The sequence below is a fragment of the Mugil cephalus genome, chromosome 16 (genome assembly GCF_022458985.1).
Source record: "Mugil cephalus isolate CIBA_MC_2020 chromosome 16, CIBA_Mcephalus_1.1, whole genome shotgun sequence".
In the NCBI taxonomy this organism is placed as follows: Eukaryota; Metazoa; Chordata; class Actinopteri; order Mugiliformes; family Mugilidae; genus Mugil; species Mugil cephalus.
The window spans coordinates 10,970,332-10,997,923 of NC_061785.1; the positions used below are offsets into that span (position 1 = coordinate 10,970,332).

Below are 27,592 nucleotides of genomic sequence, written 5' to 3' on the forward strand. Positions count from 1 at the left end.
ATCATCGCATCGATGTATTGTCGTTTTTATGTTACGGTGGCAGTCTGTGTGGTAACGGCTCTCTACGCCAAGCCAGAACCTGTATTTTTATACTGTTTTACCACCACCAGCTATATTTGGACTCTTCCTCCCCACCTGCACAGAATGGTATGTTCCACAGGAAAGTTTATACCAGGTTACAAATGAGCGTCTCAGAAGAACAGAGGTTATATTACCCTCCTTTAGTGCACCCGCCGAAATGTAAGTAGTCCCCAAAAGTTTTTGTTGATGAACTATTTGCTGATAATTATAGTGTCTTGACGCCACGTGTATTAGCACCGGTCATGACGGCTAACTGAGGCTACCATAGAGCAGTTAGCTTATGAACAGTGCTGAGGAGGTGTCCAGCACTTTTCATCATTTTATATCATAATAATATGAAAAGACTGTCGTGTTATTTATTGATGTATGTTTGCTAATTGTTGTGTTAGAATACAGTTAGCAAACACCCTGGGAATATCTTGTTTTGCCAGCTGTTGGCTGATCACAGCTGCCTCTTTCTGACCTCATGCGTTGATAGTGGATGTGGTAGATACTTTTGCATCTCTGTCATTTAGGATCAGTACACGGGCAGTTTAATTTCTTCTAGTGTTATGGCTCCACCGTGTGGCAGTGTTGCAAATAGCTACACCATTTTGGGTAAAATGACCTGTACCTGATCATGTATGGACCTTGCTTTATTATCTGGTAACATGAGCGATTACTTAGCCTAGATCCTAATCCAGGCTCGTCTTGGCCTGCCCAATTAATATCAAACATGTGTGATACTTGGGAAATTAAATCAGCACTTTAACAATAGCCAACAAGTCTCCGACAACACAAAGCAGCAGACGGTGTGTACTTAAAGACTGACCTCCAGTTCTCAGTGGCACATGTGGACACCACATGTTGACACATCTGCCCAAGCAGTTTTTTATCCAACTTCTTTTTTCCAATCCCAGCAAAATATCACAAAGTTACGACAAGTTGTGCCACCACAGACTTTGCTTTTTTTACATTGGGTTATTGTATTTAACGCTCCCAGATCTTTGTCACACTGTGCAGTTATTTTTAACTTTTGTTGTCTGACATTAGACAGAAAACTATCTTTGAAGATTCTCTTTAAGCGCACGACTCTGAATTTAGTCTAAACTTTTTTTTTTGTTTGTTTTTCAAAATGGTCTGTCTGAGGTTTTCACCACATCAAATGAGTATCAACACTCACCACCAGCTTTTATTAGAAGACATTTAAACAGAAAGGCTCAAGTAAAGCTCTCATAACTTGATGTCTCTAAAGTACATCCAAACAATATTTCTCCAGAGAAGATGATCATTATAATCACTATCAGTTATATAGCTAAATATGTGTCATAGTGAAGTCCACATAGGTATAACATTTTATGAACCAATCGTTGCTCGCGTAGAAGTTTCGTGAAACAAAAAGAAAATGGATAAAAACAAAAACACATACATGGATTGAGCTGTACATTGGTTTGCAGTATGAAGGCTAGTTTGAGTCATTCCCTGACATCCCCTTGCATTGATGGACAGTTAGAACATTTGCATCTCATCATTCCTGCGCAGCCGGCTTCTTCTCAGACCCTCCAACCCTTGGATAATATGGCAAATCCCGTGTGATGGCGAACAGCAAAAGACACAGAGAAAGCTGGAAAGAGCTACAAGAGCAGTTACAGTAAACACTGTCCAGCCGCAAAGGTTGGAGTAAGGACATCTCGTGTCGGTGGTCTGCCTGAATGTCCATCCTCTCGTAGTGCCGTTACATCCCTCAAGATGGCGTCCCTTCTTCTTCAGACTGAAGCCTGCGTGTCCAGAAAAGCTTAGCAGCACTGCTCAGCTTCAACAAAACCTTCCTTTTCGTGACCCCCAAGCTCGACTTCAGCGTAACTGGAGTGACAACCCTGGTTTCGGAACTTCATAGAGGGCCAGTAGTTGTTGGTACGTCGCTACAAAAAAAAAAAACAGACACCGGTTGCATATTATTGATGGCATGTACGCGATGTATGAAAACGGGGTGCGTCGATGGAGCATGAGGTCGTTTTTCTCACCTGCATGAGGTAGAACGGTGGAGCAACTGTGGGGTGTGTGTTGATGTAGTAAACGGCCAACAAGGTCAGAGCCACAAGCAGCGCTAGTGCGGCCACTACACCTGCTATGATGGCTGTGTTCTCCGTTATCCCGCTGTGGTTTGGAGGGCCCGTCTGTAAATCTGAAAGGAAGCCTAACAGAGTTGACACGTTGCTGACATGTGTGGTCTGTGAAAATGACAGCGTTAACTACAGTTAACTTTTTAAAACCTTTTTAATACCACCAAAGATTTGATTAAGTGGTCAAAAGCAGAAAACCAGATGGACCTATGAGGCCTGTAATTATTGGAAGAGCATGAATTTATGGACTTTTCCATTAGTAGTCTGCTTTTTGTTTAAAGTCAAAATCCTCCTCATGATCATTGAGTTGCACAAACTCCAAATGCTGCAAGACAGAAATAAGTAGTCAGATTTTCTAAACAGCTTTACTTGAAAGTTAATAAACTTGTGCGGATGTTTACTCAGGACAGTTTGGATAAAAACGTTAATGTCTGCCTGTGATTTCATTTCCAGACACTGTTTGTTAACCTGGAAATTTATTCAAAACCTTTCAGATTGTCTAACTACTTGTATTTTAGCCCTGTCAGACTGTTTCCTCTCTTCGTGTTCCCGGATCTCGAAATAAACTAGACATGATTTTTTCCGACTTGACTCTTTATCACTGGACTGCAAATCTGAATCGACCAAATCAGTCGATTCATAACTCTCCAGATTTCTGTGAACATTTGCTAGAATACCTTCATCTTCTGTTTACTCACCCCTAGTGACGGGCTGCTCTTCAAGCACCGCTGAGGAAAATGTTGGACTTGGAGATGATTGGTTGAAGGAGCTCATGGAGCCCTCAGGTAGCACTGGGTTGTAGTCCTCACATGAGCCTTTAGCCTGTGGGGGAATGCTACGTTTACATGGACATTTCTGTTTCCTCTAATCATTCTGATTAAAGAGTTCATCTGATCTGTTTACATGGAGGCCAAATGTTATCCTCTGATTAGATGCCAGCTGCTTTATGTGTTTACATGGTGCGAAACATCAATCAGACTGGAACTTTTGACATGCGCAAGTGGTTCTGCTCACTTTGTCAAATCTGACAGAACTATAACAAAAGAATAATAAGATAATAAAACGGTTTCCCAGATGTCACTGACAACACCAAATTCATTTAATAGAGTAAGATTGCCAAAAGTGGATCCACATTTTCATCGTAGCAGCCCACTTCGATTCCAGCTTGGTTCAGCTTTTTTAAACACTTATTTAAACAAATGGTTGATTTATTTTCCCCGTATTTCTGTCTCACTCGGAAAGTGTGTATGTATTTATTCCAACTGGAGAAGAGCAATCAGATCAAGTGTTTAGATGGTCATTAGGAGCTAATATTTCATCTTGAAGAGATTGTCTTCACACCACCCCTCTCAGTCTGATTGGGAATTTCTTTGGATCAGGCGAGTCGGCTTTGTTTGAAGTGGTTACATAAGGCATTTTTATCCTTCAATTATCTGATCAGCAGTGTAGTAAAGTCCAGGTGCTGACACATTATCTCTATTGTGTTAATTGTAAATATATCTCACCTCTTCAGGGCAGTTGTAATCCAACCACTCTTGTCTGTGCCGGTCGATGCCGTCAGAACATCTGAAACCCAGTGAGAAGAAACTGAGCAGAGCCAAACTCTCCGCGGCTTCAAAACGAGACAAATTTAAAGAATTCCGCCTTACCGCTGAAGCGTGTTGCACCAGCCACAGCCGGTTGTCAAGTTGGACGTTAGACAGAGATCACAGGATGTGTGCTGAAGACAAGCTGGAGGAATCAGAAACACAAGTGTTCTGCTGTTAGGGAGGTGGATAATGAAGCGAGGTCGTCGCAGCATTTTGTAACGATACTCACTGGGGAGAGGCGTGAACTCGAAAGCAGATCTGCTAACAATCTTTGTGGTGTCGATCTCAACACGGTGATATTCGTAGATAGTGCGCCGCTTTGCCTCTTCAAGACAAACAGGGAATATTTGTAAGCTTTGTTAGAAATTCTCATGTCCTTGCACAAATTCTAAAAATCTGTAACCTGTATTTTTGGTCCTCATAACAGCTTGCATAGGATATGAAATATTTAAGTTATGCTATTATTAAGATTGTCTTAATAACCCCCAAAATACTGAAAGGATTTGTGCACCAGGAATAATCACAGATTCTGTGGACATTTTTTGTTGACATTTTCAACTGGATGGGAAGTGCATTTCTTAGCCAAGGTCCTTAGCCAAGTAAACCGTTTGCCTTGGTGTCTTCTAGACGTTTACAATTGTCTAGCATCTGTTTTATATAGCGCTTCATCATAGACACTCAAAGACACTTTACACTGGATACATTATTCATTCGTTCACACAGTCACACCCCGGTGGTGGTAAACTACCTTGGTGGTCACAGCTGCACTTGGGCAGAATGACGGCAACGTGACTGCTAATCCATGCTAATCCATGCCTGTCCAACCACAGCCCACCTCACTCACTTGCAGTCATACACCAGTGGAGTTCACACTGGGAGCATGGTGGGTTAAGTGTCTGGATCAAGGACACGACGGAGAGACTGGGGATAGGGTGGAATCGAACCGCCACTGGACGACCACTCGACCTCCTGAGCCACCCCTAAGTGATGCTATTAAAGAAATCACTTTCTGAAGAAACCACCCTGAACACCAAGCATTTTGAGTACATCACTTATCTGCAATCTCATGAGTTCCACTTGAAGGCAACATCTTTTGTTTTGATTGTGACAGCAATAAGCTTCCAAATGCTTTGGCTGAAGAAAAAAAAACAGACCTTTGAGAACTGACCTGTGATTGTTGCGGCGGGGAGGAATGCCATGAAAGCGTCAGACAGTCCGACTTTCACTGGATGCTCAGTGGAATTCATTTTCTCCACTGGTAAGGGGATCTTTAAAAAAAAGGAGAGTGGATAAAATGCAATAATGTACACACAGACGATAAAGACAAAACGATTTAGGTCAAATCCAGTTCTTACATCTCTGTAGTTAAAAACGATGGTTCCATTTTTGTGGAGGGTTGTCTGGAAAGTGAAAGGTCCTTCGGCCTCTCGGTCCTTTAGACGAACGTTGTCCCACTGCACCGCAAATAGATTCCCTGGGCAGAGCGGGACACAGAGGCCAGTCAGAGATAATCAGGAGGTCCCCAACATTATAGACTGCCCTAAGGAACTCCTACGTACCATTGTCCGAGTACCTCACTGTTGAGTTCGTTGAGAAGCTGGGGTCAAAGTTGGCCATGAGTGGAGCGACGTACTGTGTAGCAGTGAGCATTCGATGAGTGATCTCCCCCATGTAGATGAAACCTGGGGAGATGGGGCCAGAAACACAAGTGTTTTTGTGGTATTTAAAGTTTACTTTTAAAACCAGAAACACCAACTGGAAAAAAAAACAACTGTTTGATTTGAAAAGTGATTTAAAACATAAAAGTGCAACAAAAATTTCTTATTTTCCTTCAATAAAACTGAAAGAGGCGTACATTTGGAATTTGCAGTAATCAACACTTTTACATTGCTCTCACAGGCATGGCCATGTTAAACACAAACGTTTGGGATGTTTCTTATATTAAAACCTTGTGGTTTTCCATATTCAGAAGACAAACACTTACAAATAAATTCAGAGGACATACCGTGTGACACATAGTCTAAAATTACATCTGAATATTGTTCTGAAGTCATGTCCATGGAGTTTATTTTTTATTTTTTAAAGATAACAACGAAATCATTGACCGCTGAAAAATAACTTCACTGCTGTCTTCTTCACCAAACAAAAATCTCTGGTTTAATATGAACCAAATCAAAACTATCTATACATTCATTCCTACTAGCGTAGTTTTTTCATTCATGAATATCGTGTCAAACTGTCACCTTGTGCTTTTGCGCATGGCAACAAAGAAGAAATTATTCGTTTTAAGTGAAATGAAGATGAAAAAAATAGGATATAGGACATTAAGCCTATAAGCAATTAAAAGTATTGAAAAAATGAAGGCATTTGCAATTAATTAGATTTATTATAGCCTGGTGGGGCTCACTATTTCCCCAGGGTAGAACAAAGTCTCCTTCAGCGCACTGCTAGACAGTTAGTCTTTAAATTTGCCCAGTGCATGCTATAAAAAAATCAAACCGCTCACCTCCAGTTGCTACGATGATTTGTCTGACATAGTGTCCATAAAAAGGGAAATCAAAGGAGAGAGCCACCCTCTGTGGAAAAAGAAGAAACATCACACATGAGTGGGTGTAAATCTGCCAGTAATGCTTGAATGTGCGTGCACGCCTCTTACCGCCGCCTGCCGGTGCGCGTTGGACAGGATCCCGTGGATTCTGACTTGGCTTTTCTCCAGGTTGTTCAGATCTACCCACAAGGTTTCAGTCCGCCTGTCTTTTGGACCAAAACTCTGCCATCTGTAGTACCTCTGGGAGTCCTCCTGAGAGAACGAGGGCGCTGGTTAGGTGAGGTTTTCGTGAAAAGAGGAGTCACTGTAAAGCCTGGAGTGGGTTTAACACTCCTGTACTGTGTTATTAGTAAGACATTAAGTAGGTAACAAAGGTCTCTGGCTTGTCCCCAAGATATTGCACTCAACATTAATATGTTTACACCATGATTTTAGGTCACCGCTCACTTAATAATTTGTGTCCTTTGTTATATATAAAAATATGAAACATTTTGTTCTAGTTTCTCAAATGCGAGAATTAACGTCTTTCTCTGTAGTTAACTGAATGTTTTTGTAGTGTGGTCAAACAGTCAAACAAAACTATAAATGACTCAGTAAAATATATAGATATGTAATTAAAGTAGTTGAAAGCTGTAGCCTTTACTTACTTGATTTCTAATCTTTGTGAAGAATTTCTGCACTTTCCCCGTTTTTTTGTTGTTGTTGTTTTTTTAATGGATTACCAATAGATTCATCTAATTTCCAGATTTATGTTTGTTGGGGTATCATTTTGTCTTCACATCTTTTAATAACTGGACCACATTTGTAAATAGCATGATTAAAACATGTTATTCATTTGTTTCAGCTTTTTTTCCATGACATAGATGATCAGGATTAATCTGGCCATTGCGTCCCATTTTCAAGTCCAACAAACGATCATAAAGTGATAGTATGTGCTATACTTGTAGATGAGGGGATTAACTAAAAGTTCTGAACATATTGCCCATATATATAAAAAAAGGGTCTAAAGAAAATAGTGGTTTGTGTTGAAAGTGCTAAAGGTTGGGGAAGACCTAAGGACCTGATTTCCCCATTTCTGCCCACACAGTTCCACTTGGGGGAGCTGTTTACAAGTTATACACAAAGCTTTGTGTCTCCATACAGATCTCTACTCTTGATGGCATTATTAATGTATGGCACAGTTGAAGGTGACAGAGAGCAATGGTTCTGGGGGTTTCATGTGGGCTCAGAAAGTGGAGCAGTTAAATGCAGCGCTCTCACAACCTCTCTGGCTGCTCCATATACAGCAAGTGACCCACTTTTTTCATCCATCTTCTCTGCCTGACACCAGCCTGTGTTTTCCGGAGAGGTGGGGGGATTTCTAGGTGAGGAGAATATTCTTATACTTTTCCCTCACAGCTGACTGACTTATCTGCGAGATTCTGATTGGACAAGAAGTCTGAGAAATTGGGTCCACATCTCGTCTGAAGAAAAAAAAAAAGAGCAACAGCAGCAGTACAACAAGGTTACTTATGATCTTGTCCAAGTGACTCATTCACAGACACACACACACACATGTGTGAACGTGCACATGCGCGGCCACACTTGAGCAAACACTGTAAGTTGGCAGGACGAGGAAGTCGTCTGTTTTCAATTTGAACTGAAGGGAGAGAGACAAAAAAAAAAAAAAAGAACGTACAACACAATTTATTTGGGTTAACTTTTACTGAGGCTGAGTCAAGTGAAAGACGAGTCTGGGACATGGGACTCAGATAAAACCTCATCAAACACACACACATACACACACAGGTCTAAAAGGTGATGAATGGAAAATGTCTCTGCTTCAACTGAACGCTCAGTCTTTCGAGCAAAGCAAACTGACCTTTCAGCACATTATTAAACCAAGAAATGACTGAAATTGTACAACACTTTTGTGCTTTTAGTTCACCCATTAATTCTCCCACACATATGGCAGCATGCAACTATGCAAACTAACCTAACCATTGAGTTAGTGTTCTGCCCGAACACGTGTGGACATGCGAGGATCAAATCACTAACCTTGTAATTAGTGGCCAGCTTTACCTCATTCTACCAGAACATATCCTATCCCCGAGGCCTAATGATGAACTTACAAGAACACCTTACCTAAACTTTATTCATTCAGCTCAGTTTTCCAAAATAATCAGGAGGGAAGATTTATTTAAGTAAGGTTGCAACAATATGGACAGCTGTGTTGATTGCATTCTAGCCATTTCTGTGGCTGTTTTTTCTGTTTTTAACAGCTGTAGCTAGGATGGGTGCTAGCCACCCGTGTACAACGATGAGTCCTCCATTCTTCTACATTGTGCTATATATGTTTTTAGGTAAAAGCCGTCACTCAAACGTGCCACTGCTAAGCAGGTCTTCAATGCTTTTTCCCTTGCAAAAACTAAGCAATAAAGCCCGCATCAAATCAATGAGCTGATCCAAGTACAGACCAACCAAAACCAGAGGAGAAACCAATTCATTGCTCCTCAGTGAGTATTGCTTGAACTTTTCATTGACACCTCTTTTGACCCAACAGAAGAGTGTTTGCTGCAGTTGCACAATAGCCAGCGAGTGGAAAAAGGTACCTGCTCATATTCTGTCATATGAAGCTCAAGTTCAGTTGCAGCCCACTTTACTGGTGTTTGGTGCATTAAATACCTAAAGAATTTCTGAAAACAACGACGTTCAAAATCGTCTCAAAAAGCGTGGCTATGGTGCACAGGATTACACCATCAAAAGTGTTTATACCTATGCACTGGTGTGTCCATATTGTTATTTACCACCAAAACACTACATGTGTAAGTGTAACCTTTCATTAGAGCCCAAGAATATGACAGATGGATTATCAAGGCTCTCCAAATGGCACAAAAATTGCATAAAATTAAAATTTTCTGTAGTATTATTGTTAAATTTGAAAGGGGAATTGTTAGGACATAAAGCCATGGTCCCAGTCCACAATACCAAAAATTCTATTTTTGCTAAAACACATAAAATCCTTCTTCTTTAGTGTAGTCAAGCTCCCATTACTCAATGCCACTATCACTTAAACAGATTTTGACTGTACGGGAGAAAATGTTATCTTTCAAAAGAGCCTGCACTCCAAATGGTTCAGAACTAAACTAGACATGAGTTCTAAGCAGAAAGAATGCAGAAACCGTGATTTTGTAAGTTTATCAGCCCTTGGTTTCAAACTGTTTCCCCGTCCACTGGGCGTATGATACACTCGGCTCTGTAATTACAAGAAAGGTTAACAAAATTAACATGTTCCAATCCACAAGGATGCTAACAGTTTAGTTGTGACTAGCTTTAGTGTCGCGTAAAGGTAGAGCATGGGGCCAGCTTTTCTTTGACCATTTTGTCAAGCCTTGTTTTCAAGATGATATTTAGGATTGCTGTTTTAAAATGGCAAGCATTTAATTGACTGAATACCTACAGCTGAATGGTAATTGCAGGAGGCAGGATTAGTTGGTTTGCATCTCCCCATATGTGACAGGATGCTTTATTTGACTATATATATGACTGTTATATGACTTTAGCTTTTGTGTCAAGCTGAGGGACACTACCTTGATATTGTAACACTGGTTACTCTGAGTGTTCACTCACCACTGTGCGGGTCATGTTGTCCGGCAGGGTAGAGATATCAACTGTGTTGCGGACTTCTCTGTGTTTGTGGGAGGTTTGCTGGCCTCTACTAGTTCTGTGCAAACTGGACGGGTCCCCATCTGTCCGCAGAGCAGTCCCACTCCGTGCATCTAGAACAAGTTAGGCATTGTATCAGCTGAATGGAGTCAACACGCAGATGAACCCACCAACTGACTTAAAAACAGATATGTTTCTTATCTCAGTCAGGTTTTTTCTTATTGCTATGCATTTATCCCACTGACCACCAACATATTAACCACCAAATTGTAAATGACTTTTAATAATTTATCATTTAAGTTATTGGGAAAATCGTGATCATCTGATTGCCTCATTGACTTCAAAATGTGTGAAAATTATGTCTTTAAAAGGAACTGAAACGGTTTTGTCTTTGAGCCCTGTGGTCACATCTGCTCTTTATTGGTTACTATAATTTGGATCATTAGCAGGCATACATGTCCACAGAAAATTAAATCCATGTTTAGACGTCTAGAAGTAATAACTCATGCGAAGACAGGAAAACATTTGAACAACAACAACAACAACAGGAAAAAAAAAGATTCTCTAGTAGATTTTCTATACATATGTCATGCAGATATTTTAAACTCATGACGTGGCTGATTCTCAACTAATTGTGAAGCGCAATCCAACCGTCATGTGTATGTAGGAAATGAATGCAGTGTGTCCATCTCAGTATATTTACATTTTGCTGACCATCATCATTCCTTTGGGGCTTTGTGACATCTGCTCGACAGATCGCAGATAGATGTTTATATTTCTTTCAGCTCATACATGACTTACTGTCCTCGTTTTTGGTCAGCAGTTGCGTGATCAGCCGAACAAATCGCTGATTGTTCGGCAAAGTGGAGGTCTGTGTATTTTCATACTTAAATTGAGGAATAAATCTGGATTTTATGCGAATTCACTCAACTGCGCTATTAAGTAACAGGAGGTTACAAACATCTTGAGAAAAGGGAAGATAAGAGCCGGCCTGTTGTTCTTTCTAAACGGTGTTGACAGAAAGTATGTAGACACTCTGGATCTTGTCCACATAGTTAATTGGTTTGGCTAGATCTGTTTGTTCCGATTAAAATCTTAATGATTCAGCGTTCTGTGATAATTCACTATGAACAGTTCGTGTTAGCCCTTTCTTGTCTCTACACGACAGCGCCTTTGCACACAAAGCCAGGGCAATAAAGTTTTTTGTTGTGGAAGAACTGGACTGACCTGCACAAAACCATGACCTCTCCGTGTGACTGCAAGGCAGACCTTTTCACCTAAGATCAAAGGCTGACCTAGCTAATGATGGATGATAGTGAAGTCGACTGAAGAGCAAATCCCTGCTGCCAGGTTCTAAAATCACTTTGTCCTCACACATAGTTAAAAGGAAGCCATGAACGCCACATAAATATTGTTTCATGTTTAGGGGACTGATACTGTAAATCTAAACCTTCTGGAACTAGATGCCTTTCCTCTGTCCAAAGACAACAAAACCCACCTACCTGCCCAAAGACAACAAAACCCAACTACCTTTATGCAGTTACTTTGCTGCTCTGTACGATTGCACAGAAACCCTCACCCTAGCCCCCAAGAAAATTGTATAAAGATTACATAAAGTACAATTTTCTGTTGTTTGACAGGGGAACAACAGTGACAAATAGAAACTGAAAAATGTCTAAAGAATCAAAATGGGACAAGAGAACAGAACTCGGTGAAGCTGTCACAAACTCAAGGGAGATCGCTCTAATGGGGAATCTTGTTTGATTACGGTGCAGAGGAAGCTATTTCCACACCTTCGGAGCAAGAGGCTCCTAATTGGGTCAAGTTGACACACATCGTCGGCACTAAACAGCTAAAGAAGTAGAAGTGGCAAAGAGGAGTTACACCAGACATGTATTAGTCATTACAGAATAGGCGTCATCGGGTCACTTTAATATTTTACTTAACAGACTTCCTCAGAACTGAACTTGTTTTCTTTCCTGGAAGATCTCTAACCTTGTCTAAGCGACAGCATGTGGGCCTGGATTAACGTCCAACAAAAAGAGGCTACTAAGAGTTCAAGAGTGGGCCGGGTTTCACGTAAGGACTTGAGTTAAGACGACCTCAGTAGCACCAGGTCTGGCAGACACATGTGGACACTGGGAATGTGCAAACTGGTGCAGAAAAAACATCCTGGCGAATTTGAAACGAGGCCCAACACTCCATTAGCTCAAGTGACAGATGTGACAAAAAGGTGTAAATATGCACTCCGACACTCCTTGTATTCACGTAAAGGATTCCTCTAAATTTAGGATATTTCTGTGCTCGTCTATGCACCAATGTTCAGTGCTCTTTAATCCAATACGCCCTACTGTGCCAGGAATGTTGACCTGAGTGGGAATCAAATCTTTAATCCCGCAGGGTTATTATTGTGCGATGAGTAAATACACATGAATGGTTTTGAGGCACCTGCACGCCAGTGGTGTCCATTGTATCTGCTTCCTCAGATGTGTCTGCATTGCAGCAACTACCTTGCAAACCTAGTGGGTGTTGGGAGTCACATCAAACTAGGACAGAGCATGTTGAGCCATATACAGTGTGCTGTGTTATACAGATTCATTCATTCCATTAAAATGTCCCACGCTCCCTTAATCTCGTGCTATTACACTCTTTGCCCAGAAATACACAGTAGCTTTGTGGCCTTTACAAAACTGAAAGTGATATTTATCATTTCCTAAACCATTTTCTTCCCCGATTACAGATATGTATGAAACACACATCGTTTCTGTTTGAAAGCTTCTGAAACCTAGACAGTGGACAAAAAAATGGACTAGACAAAAACCAAAGCCACGTTCCTGAACTCAGACAAAACCTAAATGGCCTTTCAGTCTGTTAGGATGGAGGGAGTCCATGAACGAAAAATAAAGTTCCTCTGAAAACAATCTCTTTCTGTGCGAATGTGTAACACTTTGAAGTCGAAATCTGGGCGAAGATACGCCGAGGGCACAAATGCGTGCACTTGGTCGCAAAAGTGAACAAAGGAGACTTATCTACGGGCCCATTGAACCGGAGCAAAAGGCCAACATCTTTGCTCCAGAGACAGATATTCTGAAGACAGTGAGCCATTATGTTACTGTCCAAATACAGCTGAGGACAGATGATAAATCTCAAGATACAGATAATGTCGTGACCCTGTGGCAGTCCTGTTTCGTGTAGTGTTAGAAATGACAGCATTACTGTCAGGACAGAGATTTTACGGAGCCCTTGCCGTCATCTGGCAAAGGAGTCATTAGCTGAACAGTCATCGCAACGAGGGGTCACTGCTAGCTGTGTCAGGACAGTTCATCACGGTTGTTTTATTGCATTTGGATTTTAAAAGAGCTGATCTGTGTTAAAACCAGCCTGGAGCTTATGGCGTGGGAGGAAGCCATTTGGCACCTTATCCTCAGGAACGGCAGTAACCATAACACACAATCACAAACACTGGCAGCTGGACTGATAAGGACCTAAAAACAAAAAGGAAAAATGTGGTGTTTAGATGAATACTGACAAATCCATCGGACTCACAGTTCAGAAAGTGTTTGATTTAAGAGATGAACTGTCATAGATGGGCTTTGTTTTCTGTTTACATTTGGAAGGGATTTTTCATTTTAGGTGCAGATGACATGTGATTCCAGTTTGCAGACAGACTGTCTTTTTTTTCAGTGGTGTAATGTTTCCTTTTGTGTGCGAGGCATGCGTATACTCACTTCCACATTCCAGTTATCAAACCTCACATCTGTTAGCTTTGATAGTTTTTGAAGTTTTAAGATTAGATGTTGATGTTGAGCTGGTATTTGTCGGAAACTTCAATCCTGCCTATTTCTGTTGATCAGCTGTTTGTGGAACATATGCAAGATAAGGATCCTTGTGATTTGCTGAATCATCTTGCAGATGGACAACTGAGATGCTCAAGGTGTTGGAAGACATGCTGGTGGATGGAATAGTGTGGGACCACTCAGTGGAATAATAATACATTCTTCATTGACACGATATTGCGAATGTTTGTTGTCTGCCTCAGATGTTGGTCTGGCTTACAGTCGGTCATCTGCTTTTAGACTTTTTAATGAGTCTGAAGAAATGTATGGTATTCCCAATGGCCCCATCCCATCATAATACCTTAGCATTACATCCTACATTATGGGACGCACAGCGTGGTTAGCACCGATGGCAAGAAGGTTTCTGTAGGTTTCCTCTGAGGTGCTCCAGCTTCCTCCCACAGTCCAAATACATGCTTGTTAGGTTAACTGTCGTAATATAATAATATAATAATATCATAAATGATAAGGTACGATAGCTGGGGTAGGTTTCAGCCAAACTTTTCATTGTCAGGTAGTTTGACTTGCAGCCATTTACATCAGACAGTGGTAGCATGCTAGCATCCTCACATAAACATAGCATTATACGTGCCTAACATTAGCATGTTAGCATTGTCATTGCGAGCGTGGTGGAGTAAAGATGGTTGCATGTAGCTAAAACTGCTCAAAAGTTGCTAGCATAAATATAGGGTTCCCATGTGAATTACACATTAAATAAGGACCACACATCACAATTCACAACAAAGGTAGGAACCAGTTCATACCGTCATCTCTCATTCTCTGAATTTCATATCAATATAATTCAATTTTATAAAATTGTGCCTCTCGATTAATTGCAGATGTGCAGACGGTGTTGATGCTCCTGGCCTTTGAGGAAACGGGTACAGCCATGCAATCAATTTTATGTAACTGCTGGAGTATTAAGTGCTCTGTAAAAGTGATTTGGCATCTGTCTATCGTCAGTTATGAGGGCAGTCTGAAGGGTACGCTCCCTTTAATCCTTGCATATTTAGTGTAGAGGTGTTGATCCTCTTGTTGAGCAAGGCAAGCATTAATCAGAAGTCGTCATACTAACTGGAGAAGCTGACACCTTCACCTGAAACCTGAGTTTTTTTGTGCTAAAGATGCTTGGACATTGTGCTGGACTTCAAGTGGTCTTGAGTTAGGGGTGGGAGATGTCTCTATATCTCTGTATGCTGGGTTGTCCTCTGCAGAGGGCCCTGATCAGAGGAAGTGGGACCACAGGAGAGGCCAGAGAAACTGGAGCACTGCTGATTGTCGGAGGAGGAGCGGCAGCAGAAGAACGGGGGCTGGCTAAAAATAATGCATCTCCAAGGAGAGCAAAAATACATGCATGCGCATAGACACCTACAGACACACATGCAGAGGGGTGTAGAGCATCCGTAGACAGGTATAAATGCACAGAACGGGTTAGGTGACATGGCTCGAGATGACATAGAAAAAAAAACATGAAACCTGAGCAAATTTAGGAATTCTCGGCTCAGCTGCTGCTCTCGTTGAGTTTTTCCACTTTTTCAAAAGGCCTGCAGCAATAAATGACAAACCGCCACTACAATTACCAGTTAAGCTCAGACATTTGTTCTCTGAAAGTGAAGGATTTCCTTTCACGTGATCTGGATTTTTCAAGCAAACGAGCACCAGGCTTTCGGTTTTTCAAATAAGAAATGCAGACATTTTGAAAAGTCATCCTAGAAAAAAAAAAAGTAAAAATTGAAAAACCCTGCACGCAGTCTTTCATGTGCTTTCGGTGACTGGCAAATTTGTCAAGGGACCTTTTAGCTTCACACACATGCACAAATATTTAGACACCTCAAAAAAGAAACCCCCCCTCCCTCCCTCCCAAAAAATATTAAAGCATGCCTGTTGCTAGAGTTAGTTGCAAAGAAGCAAAGAATTCAGGTCAGCTCTTATTTAACCTTTAGTGAGATTTCAGGAAGCTGTCTTGCGTAAGCAAGGTAGTCAAAATGAATACCTTGGTATTTTGAAGTAAAGGGACTTACCTTCATGCTCCTGAGCCCAGACTCTGCCCAGCTCAGCCTGGGAGAGACAGATGAGGAGAACAGCACAAAGCCCCATGTCCAGCCGTCTCTTCACCCTCCTTCCCCTATTCTTTATCACTCCTCTCTCCTTTTTATTTTCCTGTTTCCCCTCTCACTTTGCTTGGAAGAACGGGGCGCCACACTCCTCCACTCCCCCACCTTTCGTTGCTGTCTCTTCGCCTCTGCTCTCCCACACAACTGCCTTTTCCTCACTTCAGCCAAGGTTTGCTGCTTTTCTCCCTCCTCCGCCTGTCTCTCTTCTCTGCTGTACGTCCTTGTCAGGCCCTCACAGCAACTTCTGGGATGGCAAATTCATGGCAGGAGAAGAGTGGACAGGCAGCTGAGAGAGGGGTTGTTGTTTGTCTTTGTTTTTCCTTTGCTGCAATCTCATTATTTTCCACTTGAAACAACTCTTCTCTCCACTCCCCCCTCTGTCTGTCTGTGCGTCTCTTTCCTTCTGTTTGTCTCTCTCAGACAGAGGAGCTCTGGATTTTTGTAAGACTTCTCCAAAGAGGAAATATTTATGTATTTCTGCATTTTTTTTTCTTTCCTTCCAAACTGAAAAAGGGGTGTTGGAGTTGGGAGGAGCATGTCTCCCCCATGTGGAAGCATGCTGAACCAAAACAAATGCGGTTTGTTTGAAGAAATATGACAGGGCTTAATGCAAATGGTAAAGATTGACTTAGAAGCCTGATGTCATATAAAGATTTTATCACTTTCAACTTTCATTGTCAGTGCATGTAGCACAGGTACACAACAGAATGCAGTTTGGCATCTGAACAGAAGTGCAAATAGCAAGAAGAGCAAATTAAAACAATTGCTGCGTTTCCATCACATCTATAAATGCGCAAAACCTAAATATCACACTAAAAAAATGGTAATGGAAACACCTACATTTTGAAAAACCTCTCAAATATCACTAAAGCACTGTTATGCTCTCAAGAGGTAGTTTCGTGACGCATCGATGCAACAGTTTAGCGCAAAAGTGCAATGGAAACACACCAGCAACACTGGAGAAGACGCAGAGGGTCATGTGACCAGTTCATTTGAAGTCCATTTCCTCAAAGTGAAGTCTTGCGTGACGAGAATTTAAGAGAATTATGGGATATCGCGAGACGAGACTTTACGAGAGTTGCAGCTCGTTCGCAAAACACCTTTCATTGGAAACACGTACAAAAGCGCAGTGGTACTTTCTAAATTTCAGAGATATCGCTTTTATTTTGCGAAAAAGTGTAATGCAACTAATGACAGGGTTCAAGCTGTGACATTATATTTTACAATATTTGCATGTGTAATACTAATATAGAGAGTTCAAGGCTGATTTTGATGCTGTTTTGAGTTTTTTCAATGATTCAGGTGATTTTTGTAATTAATTTCTGTAGTTCATAAAAATTTACTGAATTATCTGATCTTGAATATCTGACATTTCTTATATTATTATAATTATTACTATGTTATGTTTTTATTAAAACCACCTGTAGCTATGACTAACTGTGTTCCTATTAGCCTAAAGTTTTGCCTGGACCCTCATATCTTTACTTTGTAGTCAGAGCCCCCATAGGACTTCTTACATGAGGAAATGTGAGGGAGCCAAATTTGACTGCAATTTGCAACCTCACCTGTAGGTGACACTAAACCCTGCACACTGGTCCTTTAATAACATTAGAGGGTAAGACTGGTTTTATTTTAAATCTAATGAAAAAACTAAAACCACCAACTACTTTATATTCATGTTTTTCATATTTTTTTAACTTAAGTTCTTTCTTGTTTTGCAAACATCACTTGGTCTTAAATAAATAGTACATAGGGACTATTTTCAGTGCTCCCCTGCTGAGGATTTCCAGTAGCAGGGGGATGCATGACGGATTGACTGTGTATGTCTGTTTAAATGAAGCATCATGCCACCCAATTCTACAGTATGACTCATTTATGTGGTGCTGTTGTTTGTTAGCAGGCGAGCTCCATGGCACAAGATATATTGGGCATTGGCTACACCCACAGCGCATGTGAGGAGGATCATCTCTTTGTTTGTTCTGAGCTTTTAATGGGATTTTTTTTGGACAGTAGAGGAATGCAGAATAAAACCAGCTTTATCCTTGGGTATGTATTCTGTCAGTTGTAAATCTGAGTAGGAGGATGAGATATTGGTGGGTGTATCAGTATTAACATAAATATTCACACCAAGCAACTGAGGTTATTAGTGAGCAATGTGATATTTTTATGTTATTTGCCATGCCTAAAGTGTTAACCCTTGGAGCTGCACACACATTAGAGATCTATTAGGAAGACACCGTTCTTTGTAGAGAAGAACGTCACAACTTGTTAAATTCTTTCAGATCTATTGTAAATCATAAAATGCGTGTCAGCAGACTCTGGTGAGGTGTAGTTCAGAACTTAACAGAATATGTCATGATGCACATCTAAAGAAAATATATAAACCAATCAGGCATAACATTATGACCATGTCCCTAATATTGTTGTGCCTCCAAAACATTTGTGACTTCTGAGGGTGTTCGGCAACACAGTGTTGTTAGTTGGATCCTATGGATTAAGGATACTTGATCAGTTTGGCATCAGGTGAATTTGGAGGCCAGGTCAACACCTTGTGCTGGTTTTCATGTTTTTTGTCTGTATCAGGCTGCGTCCTGTCATTGCTATGGGGTGGTCTGGTCTATGTGGGTGGTGCATGTCTAAGTAACATCCACTCAAATACCAGACACAAATGTTTCCCGGCAGTGGTTTTAATGTTGTGGCTGATGGGTGTATACACACATAAATCAGCCAAATATGCTAACAGGTGGTAGATAACAGAGATCGTGGTCTCTTTCCTCTCAATTTGGGGCATGCTTTGTTATTGTTGTTGTTGTTGTTTTTTTTTTTTTTTACCGTCATGTGGCTCCTAGCTTGTTCAGTTACACTGAGACAAAATTCTGGATGAATGGTGAAACTAATTTAGCTTGACAGTGGAAAGAGCAACATAAAAATGCGTTTCAGGCCCGATGAAAGGATAAACAAGTGATCAATTGGAAAAAGATGTTGGCGGAGATGATGGTTCTGCAGAGGTTGACAACTCATTGGACAGGATGATGCCTAAAATACATCCGGTCTCTTTATACGCTTATATAATGTTTGCTTTACTATGTTTTAATACACAAGAACTTCAGAGTCAACTGATTTCAGGTAAATTTGTTCCGCATGATTACTCGTTAGACTTGTGTCTTGATTCATGTGAAAAGTTAATTAGAAATACATTGACAGGATTTGTTGCAACATGCAGCAGCCTTGCCAAATCTCAGAATTTCCTTCTGACTCAGCGACAATGTTTGGAACAAGTGAGCCACACAAAAAAGAAAAGAAAAAAAAGCCAATGCGGTGTTTTGGGAATTTGGGGGACGTTAGCGAGCAATGTCACAAAATCAAATGCATCTTTTGAATATATAATGCAATGACACAAATAAGTGGCTTTGGTGTCTTTCTCTTTATCTGTTTGTCTGTCTATAAATGTAGATGTAAAAATCAAGGTTGAAAAATAGGGAAAACCCCGTAATGACACGTCTCCATGTAGCATGAGTTTTTCTGGCAGAAAAGCACTGGCAGGGAGGCGGGATGCAGTTCATCAGAGAAGGGATTTTGTTTCCATAGAAACAATATTGTGACTACATCACACCAACGTCGTTCATCCTTGTTGTGGTCATTTCTTTCCGATGTGATGTGGCTTGGGAAAGAACAGGCTTCTCCTCCATTTTGTTAGTCACCATTGTGACAACGTCTTTTTGTGAAGTTCAGAGCACCAAACAGGTGAAGGGAATGTGCCCTTTGTTCGTTGGGAACAAGTAATAAAGTCTCTGTAAGTATTCCGTGCTCCAACATCCAAACATCCATCCAGATTTTCTGCGACTTTGCTGCCCACATCGATTCCAACTTCTTTCATCTTTTCAAACACTTGCTTGAACGACTGGTTGATTTGCTGCCTCCATGTTTCTGTTTCTTCTGGAAACTTGTCACCCGATGATTTATTTCAGCCAGAGAGAAACAATCACGTACGATCAAACATGGTCATCAGGCGCCGATATTTTCATACCCAACAAATTATCAACATTGTGCGCAACACCTCTCAATCTGTTTTAAAATGACCTACCATCAAGACTCATTCAGTTGATTACAAGAGGGATTTTGTTCTCATTGGGTGATTTAATATAAGTTAGCAAAAAGTCTCACCAGAAAGTATCTATTTGAATTAATCCCGTCCCTGATCTGAACCCGTTTTGACAGCAGTTTACACAACTCGGCAACATGTGGCATGTTCCACCTATCAATTAAACTCAAGAGACTTTAGGAAGTTATTGCCAAGGCGCACTGAACCTTCCTTGAGGCTCTTGACAGCCCAGCATACTATGATGATTCATGTTGGGTTTTCTTTTAATTCAGACAAGAACAGGACATTTTTTGGAAAACAACAATAAAAACCACGAATCCAATTACCAAAGTTGTTAACGTTTCAGATTCTGCTGATCTGTGGCACGGGTGTGTAATTCAAACCAGAAAATATAACATCCAGGACAGCTAGCACCAGGAACTTCTCGAGTTTCACTGGAGCTTATGATGAGAAGACATAAAAAGAATGACCTTTTCCCTCTGCTTTGATCCTGTATACGAGACAGGTCCTTACAGGATATTTGGAGTTATTTTAAATACATAACACATAAAACAGTTGTGACTACCATTGACCCTTGCTCCATATTCTCCCCTTGCCCTCTTCTTCTTTTCCCCCATTTTTTTTTAAATCACTGGCACAAAGAAGACACAGGGCTGTTTCCCATTATCGAAGGAGTCACACTCTTCTGTCTTGTTCCAATTGGAAACAGGTTATAGAGAACATTATATAAACCTTACCAGAAATGCAGCTGACACCAAAATAGAATGCAGGTTTAGTTTGTTTGAGGTTATTTTTAATGGCGAGGTAAGACTATTAATTACTTGTGCAGACCCAAAGCAAGGATTAGATTATCATTAATTAGGGTACAAAATGTCCCGGTCAGAAATGTGTCTTTCTGACCGGGACACAAGGATTTCAGCCACTGTGTTCAAATTATCCCAAATGACAGGTGTTGACTTGGTTTTAGGTCAATAAGTCATTGTGTGACCTGGTTTTTCTGTCTCAAAAGCCGTTTAGAAACAATTTTTTTCTCCTGGCCAACCTACAACTATTTATCTAATTTATAAATACAACCGAACACAGACATTAACATCTGTCTCACCAACAATGAAGAGTACAGCTTATAACTGGAGTCGACATTAACATAAAATAAGAAAGATTAGGTTAATTATGCATTACTGAAGTAAAATATATGGACGGGCATTTCAGTTTTTATTTACAGCACTGAGGTTGTCATGGTTGCTGGTTCCAACTAATTATCTGCCGTACAGATGTGAGCGTGGACCTGATTTTAATTCCACAATGGCAATCTTTTCTTCCCGTTAAAATTTACTGCCTTCATTTCACCGCTCATTGCATTTGATGAGCAGTGATCTAAAACCTCAGACGTGTCTGTGGAAGATGTGGAATGTCTGTCGACAAACAATGAGAAATGGCTCTGAGGCATTCCCCGCTTGTAGTCCGTCGAGAGCTAAGGCTGAAAGATGAACGCGGTGTGCTTATAAAGTTCCATTAACTTTACCAGGTGTACAAGGACTGTAAGGTGGTGGAATGACACCAGCAAAAGGTCAGTTAGCATGACTTATATTCCCAGTGTACATCTGTTGATGCTTACATACATTAAAGATATGGGAGTTAGCTATGTGTTTAGCTGTAGTCAGATGGCAAAGATGGCACCGTAGAAACATTGCTATGTTAACGTTGTCATCGTTAGCATCTTAGCATAATAATAAGGACCATATGCGTATTCATTTTCCTTTAGCGGAACGACCAAAGAGCTACAAGCTCTTTAATTCCTCACAGTTTTTCTTTGTAATTAGCGAAAAGAGAAGCTGCTGGCATGGCTTGCTTTTATGCTAAGCTTTAGCAAACATTAGCATTGATTTGGACTCACGTGTCTGACTACCCAATAAATGTAAGACACTAGTTTTGTCTCAAACAACTGCTGCAATAAATGTCCATCTCTTCACTTGTCAAAGGCTTCACCAGCTAGGTGCTAATCAAGCTAAATCTCTATTAACTGATTATTTTTCGTACGGAAAGTGTGACTTCTTTAACTGGGTGTACAGTTAAGTTGTGGGATGTTCAACTTAAAGGAGCTGGAACTTTTATTCATATTTTGCCTCAGTTATCTTATTAGATGCCGTTTTATTCTACATAAAAAATACACACCGATTTCCAGTTAAAGCATGCACACAGTGCTTTTATAGTGTGCATTGACAGAGTTCCCTCTCTAATAAAACATAATGACACATAACAGAACAAGAAACTATTAAAATAGCACTACTTGCATAAAACCCCTGCACCCTCCTTTGTGTTTGCTATTACTTATTATCCTGAGAACATTTGAGAACATTTGTCGCATATTAAACTTATTTGAGGAATGATTTTCCTCAGTAGCTACCCTGAATAAACTTTCACTGTGTGGGGTTTATTGCAAATTATCCCAATTCTGCATGTTTTTTGGTGGTGGGGAAAGCGGACTCCTGGGACTGCCCGTGCCCTCCGCCATTCACAGCTCCCCGTGGGGGGTCAAGGTCCATTACAATGGAGAGACGTCACCCTGCCCATTGTTTTTGTTAGTCCTTAATTGCAAGACCCACAGCGATGTTGATTCTGACAGCCAGCACATTCATTACTGGCGTCATTAGCGGAGTCATTAACACTGGGAGAACATGTTGAGGATTGCTTGGAGACAGTTATCTGCTATTGGCATTGAGTAAATAAAATGAGGGGAGGGGAAGGGGGGGGGGTCTTGCTGTAAGTACGAATGTAGAACTTTAAAATACGTGCTTGTAAGAATGTGATAAGGGGGCGGAGTGGGAGTCGTAATCTAAAGGAAAAACAACCTTTCTAGGAAGGGAATTTAAATATGACGAGTCAGGTTTGGTGAGCCTGACTCGTCATATTTGCACGTTTCAGACAAGAAATAAGACGCTTTCACCTCTCTTTGCATCTCGGTCCAACTGAATTCCCAAATACACATAAGTTAGAATAAATAAACCGCTCAAATGGCTGCATAACCGTGACACAATACTTGTTTACATGTTGCTAATTGCAGCTATTGTGCCTACTAAGTGACCGCCAATTACGTCATTAGTCTGTGTTAGCCTGTTTTGATAAGGACTTAACTGCCCGGAGCTGAGATATCTGTGTATCTGATCTGTGCTGTCTGCCACTAAGAACATGTAAATTACTTACAATTATCCAGGCATCTCTGTCTGAGGGGAAAATACTGAATGCTAATGAAACAGTGAATGCTAATGTCAGATACCGGTAGAATTAGTTATGATCATCGACAACACAGTTCATCTACAGTGTGCGGGGTACCAGGTCCTAATGGTAGGCCGGAGGCTTGTGGGCTCGGTCCAAAACACTGGTGGGGAGTCTTCTGTTCTAAATGAGTGGTGATCTGCTTTGAAAAATGTGCATAAATGTCTTCAAAAACCCAACAAATCCGCGAGTAAACCTTCACAGACACGTCCTTGTACGCATGATTATTCAGGCAGCGATATTTGCAAGGACCGGTTTGGGGTGAGCACAATTCAGCCCGTTCTTTCTTTCCTCACAAAGGGATTTTTGAGACTTTGTGCCTTCTGTTAAGGTTTGAATTAAGTGCAGAGTGTAGACAAAGTTAGCCACACAAGTGCGTGCATCTGTTTGTGTTCGGAGTGACCGCAGGAGACGGTCGTGAGGCTGTTATGGGTTCTAAATACAAGTAAGCTTTTCGTGTCAATTCAGTAAATTCGTAAACGAGATTTAATCTAGCAAAACAGTAAGATTTAAATTCATATAGTCAGGAGTAGTGTGACTTTGGCTTTTGTATTAAAGAAGCAGAAATGCCAAAACAGATGGATGGTGCAGAAAAATACAGTCATCAAATGGTCATACTTGTTGGCTTTTAGATTTTAACCTTGAGCCAGGCGGTCTGGCTTTTTCCTCCTGGGGCCAAAAGAAACAAGCTCAAATTGGCCTGTGTTGTATCATGTCGTGCATAATAACAGAAAAAAAAAGTTGAGTCAGTTTGGACAACGACACGACTGTAGAGAAGGTATGACATGCGATATAAGTGATTGTTGCAGTTGTTCATTCAAGCGGGCGTGGAAACAGTGGATTGAACTTTCACCAGAATATGGACAGAAATTCACACTATTGTTCAGATTCTGAGGAATGTACCTCACTCATGGTCGATCAGAGCTGGTAATGTCTATACCTGTTTTCAGCTCTGTGGGTTTTTCCATGTTTCCAAGAACCTCATCCAACCCCGGTCTTTAGTTTGTTTTCTGGAAAGCGGCTTTAACTCGGCGCGCTTGACGCGAATCAATACCTCGTTACCAAGACATATTTTTTCTCACACAGTCGCTCACTCCAATAACAGCCGACAAATGCACACTGACTTGCACTGCTGGGTTGCCAGAAGAGGGATTTTCATGTTCTCAGTTAACCAAAACAGGCTTTGCAGGCTTGTGCCCATATTTATCAAGGGTCTCTGAGTAAGAAATCAGCCTTAACAGGGCAAAAAAAATAAAAAATAAAAACTCCCCAGAGCGAAAACATTTCATTTCGCTCACTGGCCGTCAGGACGAGAGTTTTCCAGACTAAAATCCCATTTAGTGCTGGTTTAAAGCTCGGCTGTGAAGGATTCATAGCAAAGATACGACTAAGGAAGGTCATACAAATCATAACAGGGAGGCAGGCAAGTTAAATAAGGAATTTTGTTTTTACTAAGTAGTTGAAAGTTTTATTTAACTCATGATTTTGAGTATTTCAAAATGTGACACTTTCAGCGCTCAAAGTAAAAATACCCCAAGTTTTTTTTTCTTTTCTTTTTTTTCCCCTCAAAGCACCTTATCTCCTCTCCACGCTCTCTCCCCTTCTCCCCATGGGAACTAATGTCTGATGGTAATTACATTTAATGAGATCATGGGGTCGTCTGCGGGGTGCACTTTTCCAAATTGCTCCCAGCGTGGGGTCTGGAGTAGGATAGGGTAGGGGGGCGCCGGGGATAGCCGAGGTCAGGGCCAGGGGTGTTTGCCCGGCGTTCGGGGGGGGTGGGGGGCCAGGGCCTGCGACGTCTTCACCTGTCACTCGGCGAGCAGCGAAACGTGTCGCGCGTTTGTCTGCCTTTGTCCGCCTCGTTTGTTTGTCTGGCAGCGATAACCACTCAGAGGTGGTGCTGGCCGTGGCTCCATTGTGTGAAGCTGTTGTCAGCCCATCACGTCCGTCCATCCCCTCCCTGTGTCCCCTTTTCTCCCTGCTCTGTGACTGGTCATTTTGCTCCTATTTTCTGGCTGCAGGGGGTGACCCGGGCAATTTAGTTAATCCATTAACAACTAATTGTCTCCTCCTACCCTGTTGCTTGGACAAACAGCCCAGTGGGGGGAAGTTGAGCCCTGTTGCTCTATAAAAGTCACGCAGCAAGAGGAGGCGGCCAGTGTCACCGCGTAGATCCCTTCACCGCTCGCTTAACTCGGACTTTTAAAGCTTTGGATTTTATTTTATTTCATAGGTGTCTTCTTTTTCTATTTTTAGCTTCCCTCTCTCTTATTTTTCTTCATTTTTTGTGGTTTGGAGATGGCTGGGAACCTCTGGCTACTCTGTGTTTTTCTGAGCTTCTCCTGGACTGAAGCTCGTATATGGGCCTGGATGCTCAACATGCCTCACAGTCCTCCCAAAGAGGGAGCAAAGGCACTTAGAGAGAGCGCTCCCATCGCCAAAGCACTCACGGTAAGATACAAAGGACGGAGCGTGACTATTATTATGGTTAGAGGTAACTGAGACCTTTATTGTAATCAGCGCAAAAGTCCTTGGACAGAAGAAGTCAGCTCTGTTTTAGTGTTTAAAGAAAATTAGCTGGCAGTTTTCTACTTTTCTGAAGAATGTATGTAACTGTTTTCTTCACAATCATCTAGGAGTTGTAACGTTTTCCCGTCTTTTCTTCAGCCCATGTGCGACCATGACAGGGCTTGTGGACGGGGCTTCTCGTGCGACCGCCACTTTGGCCTCTGCGTGCCTCTACGCGGGGAGGGTCACTACTGTCGGAGGGATGCTCAGTGTGTCCGTGGACTTAGCTGCATGTTTGGGAAGTGCCACCGCAGCATCCCCAATGGACAAGAGGGTACGCAGATTTGAAATTAGAACTTAAACCACAAGGCATTTTCATTTGAATACAAGAAACTGAGCTGAAGTAACAAGCGTCTCCTCCGTGTAGGTGCAAGGTGTAAAGTCGACAGGGACTGCGGAGCGTCCATGTGCTGCGCCCGGCATCACGGCGAGCAGGTGTGCAAGAGGCGACTGATCCGTGGCGAAAGCTGTTACGTGCCCGACGGCGGCCTGGCGTTCAGCATCAACCAGATCTGTCCGTGTGACGACGGCCTGCTGTGTCGAGAAACCGGCGGACCGCACCGGAGAGAGTAAGTGCTGCCAAATCCAGGTTTTGTCTGAGATCCGGTGACATCCAGGTAAACAAGGGCAGCAGACACTCCGTCGCTCTTTGATTCCTATTTGGATGAGTGGTGAAAAGTCCAGTTGCCTTTGTTTTAGTCTTATATTTAAACTTCTCCATCTCTCAGAAATGCAGCAACAAGATTTTTAGGTTCCATTGAAGGATTTTTAAAAATGACAGCTGTAAAACTTTGTTGGCTGTTGCTCAACCCTCATTAAAACCCAGGTAGAAGCAGAAATAGGAGGTTCCCACAAAACTTCCTGCAGTGCAACTAGTCTTTGTCAAGTAAATGCACAGCATACAATGCATTTTTTTGATTAGACATACCTGTATTACGTGTAGTTCTGAGTATGTTGTGTGTCCAGACTTGCATGGTATTCTTAGGAACAGACCCAGGAACAGCTCAGAAAACCAAAATACATATTAAATTATTGTAAAAACGTCAATTGATGCACATTAGTAAATCCAAAATAGTGTATAAAACAGTTTTAATGTATATGTATATGTGTAATTTCTAGTCTATGCAGCTGTTAATAGTTTAACCTTTCACTCACTGTGACAAAGAAGTACAACACAATATAACTCCTACAATGCTTCCACATGTCTGATATATGTATCTGTCCTGTGCAAAGCCTGACCTCAGTCTGTTTGTCTTTCAGGAGGGACTTTGTTTACCAGCCAGAATGGACAAGCTGGACCTGCCAAGTGCCCAAACTTTGATATCAGCCTCAATACTAAAGCTATTTATTATGTAAATATGTTGTATATAAAGAAATGTGTATAGTCTGACAACATTGATGTTTTTTTTGTTTCATTTTGAACATTTTGACAAAAGCACTATTGTATGTAAATGTCCCTCATGCATTTAATGATCTATGACTGTAGCTATAAATGTCAAACTGCTGTCAGTTTAAAGAATAAAAAGAAATGTTCTCCCTGAAAGAAAAACTAATCTGTAATTTGTTCTCTGCTAAATGTATTATAACTTAATTTTAAAGATGAAAATTTTAGTACACATACAGTTTTTTTTTATAAACCGAACTTCCACCAATGACTATGTACAGCAGAAATCACACACACATACTGGTGTAAATAAGATATAATAAAAAATAACAATAAATGTGGTGAAG

General features: G+C 41.2%; 2 protein-coding genes across 7 annotated transcripts; one reads left to right on the forward strand and one right to left on the reverse strand.

Moving 5' to 3' along the window:
* Positions 1 to 56: 56 nt before the first annotated feature.
* Positions 57 to 27,405, forward strand: LOC125022274 (dickkopf-related protein 3-like). 5 transcript variants are annotated; one of them, XM_047608790.1, is made up of 5 exons: positions 62 to 240; positions 25,592 to 25,744; positions 25,961 to 26,135; positions 26,229 to 26,430; positions 27,122 to 27,405. In XM_047608790.1, the coding sequence occupies exons 2-5, from the start codon at positions 25,592 to 25,594 to the stop codon at positions 27,180 to 27,182; spliced, it is 591 nt and encodes a 196-aa protein (XP_047464746.1). In that variant the 5' UTR covers positions 62 to 240; the 3' UTR covers positions 27,183 to 27,405. The 5 variants fall into 5 exon arrangements, with proteins under 5 accessions (XP_047464748.1, XP_047464746.1, XP_047464743.1 ...); XM_047608787.1 differs by having other exon boundaries at positions 63 to 240; positions 25,550 to 25,744; XM_047608789.1 differs by lacking the exon at positions 62 to 240 and adding an exon at positions 17,837 to 17,961 and having other exon boundaries at positions 25,550 to 25,744.
* LOC125022273 (plexin domain-containing protein 1-like) lies at positions 1,235 to 16,381 on the reverse strand. Of its 2 annotated transcripts, none has more exons than XM_047608786.1 (13): positions 15,823 to 16,381; positions 9,930 to 10,078; positions 6,429 to 6,572; positions 6,279 to 6,348; positions 5,332 to 5,454; positions 5,128 to 5,246; positions 4,941 to 5,040; positions 4,002 to 4,097; positions 3,833 to 3,914; positions 3,689 to 3,749; positions 2,882 to 3,005; positions 2,085 to 2,245; positions 1,235 to 1,982 (listed from the first exon to the last, which is right to left on the reverse strand). In XM_047608786.1, exons 1-13 carry the CDS (start codon positions 15,896 to 15,898, stop codon positions 1,857 to 1,859), a joined length of 1,431 nt encoding a protein of 476 aa, XP_047464742.1. In that variant the 5' UTR covers positions 15,899 to 16,381; the 3' UTR covers positions 1,235 to 1,856. The 2 variants fall into 2 exon arrangements, with proteins under 2 accessions (XP_047464742.1, XP_047464741.1); XM_047608785.1 differs by having other exon boundaries at positions 2,085 to 2,257.
* Positions 27,406 to 27,592: the final 187 nt, after the last annotated feature.